The 5,000-nt window shown below is 45.9% G+C and overlaps 1 protein-coding gene across 1 annotated transcript in view; it reads left to right on the top strand.

The window, feature by feature from the left end:
* plcb1 (phospholipase C beta 1) overlaps positions 1-5,000 on the top strand; it is a gene marked incomplete at both ends in the record, with an annotated part of 32,324 nt that overhangs the window by 2,366 nt on the left and 24,958 nt on the right. Inside the window, 6 exons of the mRNA XM_084470696.1 lie at positions 404-472; positions 846-986; positions 1,289-1,368; positions 2,118-2,171; positions 2,250-2,325; positions 4,348-4,448. Coding sequence (XP_084326822.1) covers positions 404-472; positions 846-986; positions 1,289-1,368; positions 2,118-2,171; positions 2,250-2,325; positions 4,348-4,448 — 521 coding nt within the window. The remainder of the gene's footprint in view (positions 1-403; positions 473-845; positions 987-1,288; positions 1,369-2,117; positions 2,172-2,249; positions 2,326-4,347; positions 4,449-5,000) is intronic.

Raw genomic sequence — 5,000 nt, 5'->3', positions numbered from 1 at the left:
CTGCAAACATATAGCCATGTCTCTCCAGGGGACGGATGTAGCATTTAACCTGTCAGATCAACGTGTGTGTGTGTGTGTGTGTGTGTGAGTGTATGTGTGTGTATGTGTGGCATGTGTGTGAGCGTGTGCGTGTGTGTGTGTGTGTGGCATGTGTGTGAGCGTGTGCGTGTGTGTGTGTGTGTATGTGTGTGTGTGTGTGTGTGTGTGTGTGTGTGTGTGTGTGTGTGTGTGTGTGTGTATGTGTGGCGTGTGTGTGTGTGTGTGTGTGTGTGTGTGTGTGTGTGTGTGTGCGAGACAGACAGAGAGACAGAGAGCGACAGAGACCAGGAGATGGTGTTCTCCTGGTCTCAGCTGGAGGTGAGAGACAGAGACCAGGAGATGGTGTTCTCTGTGTGGTCCTCAGGAGACGGAGCTCCTGGACCTGACGCTGGTGAAGGACGTCCGGACCGGCCGCAGCACCAGAACCCCAAAGGTACCCGGGCGCCGCCCCCTGCTGCTCCAGCGCTGGTCTGTCCAGACCATCAGGGCCAATAAGAACAGAGTGTCATGGTGTTGTTGCGTCAGGCAGCGTGAGGCTCAGGCGGCAGAGCGGGTCGGTCGGTAACCCGAGTGTTGCTAGTCCGGTCGAGTGGTGGAGGTGTCCCCTGAGCGAGACGCCTTCTCACCCTGACTGCTTCCGACAAGCTGGCTGTCGCCCTGCTGGTTGACTCCGCCGTCGGTGTGTGTGTGTGTGAATGTGTGGATGAACGGGTGAATGTTAAAGGCGATGTTGTAAAGCGCTTTGAGTGGCGGTTGGTCAGAAAAGCGGCGTGTGAACGCGGTCCGTCTACCGTTTGTTTTGTCAGGAGGCCAAGCTGCGGGAGCTGCTCGACGTGGGGAACCTGGTCGGTCGGCTGGAGAACCGCATGGTTACCGTGGTTACGGCTTCAGACCTGGTTAACGTCAACCAGCTGAACTTCATCGCGTCGCAGGAGGATGAGGCCAAGGTGCCAGAGACACGGCGTCACGTTTAGTCCGAGACGACGAGGGTGATGGGGACGGTGGTGGTGATGATGAAGGGGGAGAAAATACATAAATGTCATAAATGTTTTAATTCATGACATTTAGGTATGAAATTCTCAACTGAATAAATGTCATTCTTATATTGATGATAACTATGATGTTAATGATGATATGGGCCATAGTTATAAATAAGAGTGACAGATAAGGATACATAATGATGTGTTGGCACGAGCATGGAACTGGTGAGGGTGTGAGTCTAAAGACGATGTGTTTGTCCTCTCTGAAGATGTGGTGTGAGGAACTCTTTGCTCTGTCTTCCAACCTTCTGAGCCACAATCTCAATAGAGACCAAAGCCTCCTCAAGGCGTGAGTATAATCACACAAGAACACAAACGTACAGAAACACACACTGAGCTAAACATGCACATACTTGCGCACGCAGGCTGGTTTCACTTTGTCTGTGTCTTACTTTGGATTAGCATGCAGACAGCAAAAAGTCCCTGTTTTATGATCGAATATATTAAATATATAAAATTATTTTTGTAGAGGAAAAGGCCACATTATGACTGGAAAGGTGACAATATGTGCCTTTTTTTCCTTATGGGGAGGGTCCACTAAACGTATCAGCCTTAAAGATCATAAACGCATCATATCATGCGTTTTTAGGGTTAATAATTGCATTTGGGGGGACTACTAGAATAGGGTTACACGCCTGTATAAATATAAAAAATAAAAATAATAATACACCTCACCAACCATTATTCTCACACTGTTCACTTCAGCCCTCCGCACTTCAGCTGCACTTCAGCCCCCCCACTGCACAGTCTGACGTCACACTGTTACGGAAGTAGAGTTTGAGCGCAAATGAGCCGTTTCACACATTTATTGAGGGGCGTTCTCGGCGGGTACAAATACTCCCCCTGCCTCAGACTTAGATTTTTTTTGTTTAGCAGACATAAAACATGTATGCATACGTCATATAACGTCATATAACAGTCTAAAGCAAAGGGATAGTCGAAAAGGAAATGATATCACCCTTTAAAATCCCAAATCTGAAATACAAATGGGAGCGTCGTAGCATAATGAGTACAAATGAAACTCTTCCTTACTCCCAGGTACGTGAAGCTGAGCCTCCAGCCCAACGCCGAAGGAAGAATCCCCGTCAAGAAGTGAGTTCCTGGTCCAGGCCCGACGGTGTGCGTTGTCCTGATTCCTGATTGGCTGACGTGTCCACTTGTTGTTTGCAGCATCGTCCGGCTGTTCTCCTCCGACAGGAAGAGGGTGGAGACCGCCCTGGAGAGCAGCAGGTTGCCCTACGGACGGGTACATACCCAACGTGCATCACGCGCACGACATCAGAGTTAGGCTCACAAACTAAGTCCCTGGGAGACACTTAGGAGCGTTTGGTTTAATGGAGCATGACCGTGGGAAGGCCCAGTGGGAGGATTCGCCGAGTATGTTCAGAGAAACAATAGGTGGACACGAATGTCATCGGGAAACCTTAGAATCCTAGGTGGAAACATCAGGACTTAAGTCTGATAATAACAAAGATAAAGGGGAGTAACTGCCGTGTAGACTCCTGTTAAGCCAGCCGTGGTCAGAGAGGTAAAGTCATTGTGCTCGACACTTTGGGGGAAGTGGACATAAAGAATGCAACGCAATAGAAGGATTCTACACAATGAAGAGATCCACAGGGGATCCACCGGGCCCCAGTAGCCGCGTTGACATGGACACTTCTGTTCCAAATAGAAATGGAGGAACAGCTCAATCGGAATAAAAAATGATCACATATACGCCTCAACCGGAATACAATTCTCTGATCGGTATAGAATTCTATGCGAGGAAGAGGGTGGAGAAGAGGTGGTGTAGTCCGCTATAATCGACATGTATATACTTATTCCGATTGGTTTGGGGTGGGTGCGGGTAACCCGAACTTGCACTGTCAAGGAAAAGGCTTTTTTTGCCTGATTCACGTCTGTGTATCACTCTGCAAGTAGTCCGGTAACTTATCAAACCCAGCCTTTCATTTATGTATTTTAAAAGCAGAATAAGCTGCACCCATATAGGCCACACAAGTTTCAAATGCGCTAATTATGTAATGAATAGGCATATAAAACCCTTCAGCCAAGTGATCACTGCAAATCGATGTTAGACTTGAACTTGCTTTCCCCCCCTTTAAGACCAACTAGGTCTACTGCTTGGCACGCGTTATTTTTGTGCAGCAGCTATGGACCTGTCTTTCTTCAGGCCTAGGCTACTGTCTCCGAGTGCGTGTCGCTGTTTAAAACCTGACGAGGTGTTCACCAATGAGCTAGTTTACCATAATAAGACCGCCATATGAATCTGGAAAAAATAAATAAAGACAGCGAGGATGCAGGGAGTTCAGCAAGGCTACAGCTGTAGATCAAGGTAAATAGGTGCTGATATATTTTAAACGTCAGCATTAGAGGAATTGACGTGTTCCCCGATGGACAAATTTAACGCACAACTGTGTGTTTATGCTGAGACTGCTTTGCTTTTTTCTACCTGTCTGTGTGCGCCGTGCGGGCTTTGCGCACCGTCAAGGGAAAGAGGCGGTGGTTGAAAAAAATATTTTGACCGCTTATTAAGTTCACTCGTTGCTTATAATGGTTTATTCGTTTCCCAGTATTTCATTAATTTAGAAGACAGTTGTTTTTTTTTTTTTAAATTTGGTGAAACACAACACTGCCAATGTGGCAGTTCCATGCGCAACGGGGATTTCTAAAGGTTACTGTACAGTGGCGGAGAATGCGTCAGGAGCTGAATCACCACTACGGTAGAGCTAAGAAGTTTCTACGAGCGCTTCAGACCAACCTTACCAACAAACGATACAAACAAAACCAACAAAATACATAAAAACGCCAAATAGTGATAACACGTCCATTAAGTCGCCGCCGGTCCAGATGTGTCAGGTGTGCGCGAGAGACAGAACGTTCGCTTACCACTTTTGGAAATGCCATATATACAGTACGTTCGGATCGCATGATAGGAATAGATCTATTCCGATTAGAAATCTAATCGGATCAGAAGTGTCCATGTAAACGCGGCTAGTGTCAGACCTCCAGTCCACAGTGGAGATGCAAATGATAACTAGCATCACACCTTTTATCGGAGAGAGGGAGGGAGCTGACTAATGTATATAAAGGTCTATTAACTAGTAATGAGAAAGTAATATATTTTTGGATTTGAGTATTACATTTTACGCTAAACCGCTGTGACAATTTTCATTCTTAAGCCTACTTGCATTTACATATAAAAATATAACAAATATGTATATATATATCTTGTATTGAGATTGATATGTATGTTTTACATTTCTGAAAGGGTGACAGTATTAAACTGGAAGACTTTTCACCAGAAGTCTACCAGAGCTTCCTGGAGAATCTTTGTCCAAGGCCAGAACTCACCAGTGTGTTCAAACTAAAGTAAGATAGCCCTGTGTGCACCAAACACAACGTTACACAATATGATTTCACACTGCCACCAACACACTGCTACACAATATGATGTCACACTGCCACAAACACACTGTTACACAATATGATGTCAGACTACCAGGCAACACACTGTTACACAACATGATGTCACACTGCCACAAACACACTGCTACACAATATGATGTCACACTGTTACACATCATGATGTCACACTGCCACAAACACACTGTTACACAATATGATGTCAGACTACCAGGCAACACACTGTTACACAACATGATGTCACACTGCCACTAACACACTGCTACACAATATGATGTCACACTGTAACATCATACATACATAATTACGTAATACATAATAAAAAACAAAAGTATGACTATGGTGGCACACTGTTGCAAACACAAACATTACATTATGATATCAGATAGCTTATAACGCAGCTGATGCAGCTGTGTCCTCCTCTGGGGGTGGTGTCCTCTGACCTGTCCTCCTCTCTGGGGGTGGTGTCCTCTGACCTGTCCTCCTCTGGGGGTGGTG

Source organism: Micromesistius poutassou, assembly GCF_964030765.1.
Source record: "Micromesistius poutassou genome assembly, chromosome: 7".
Lineage (NCBI taxonomy): Eukaryota > Metazoa > Chordata > Actinopteri > Gadiformes > Gadidae > Micromesistius > Micromesistius poutassou.
Note: the sequence above shows the minus strand (reverse complement) of the source record. Positions and strands in the feature narration are given on the sequence as shown.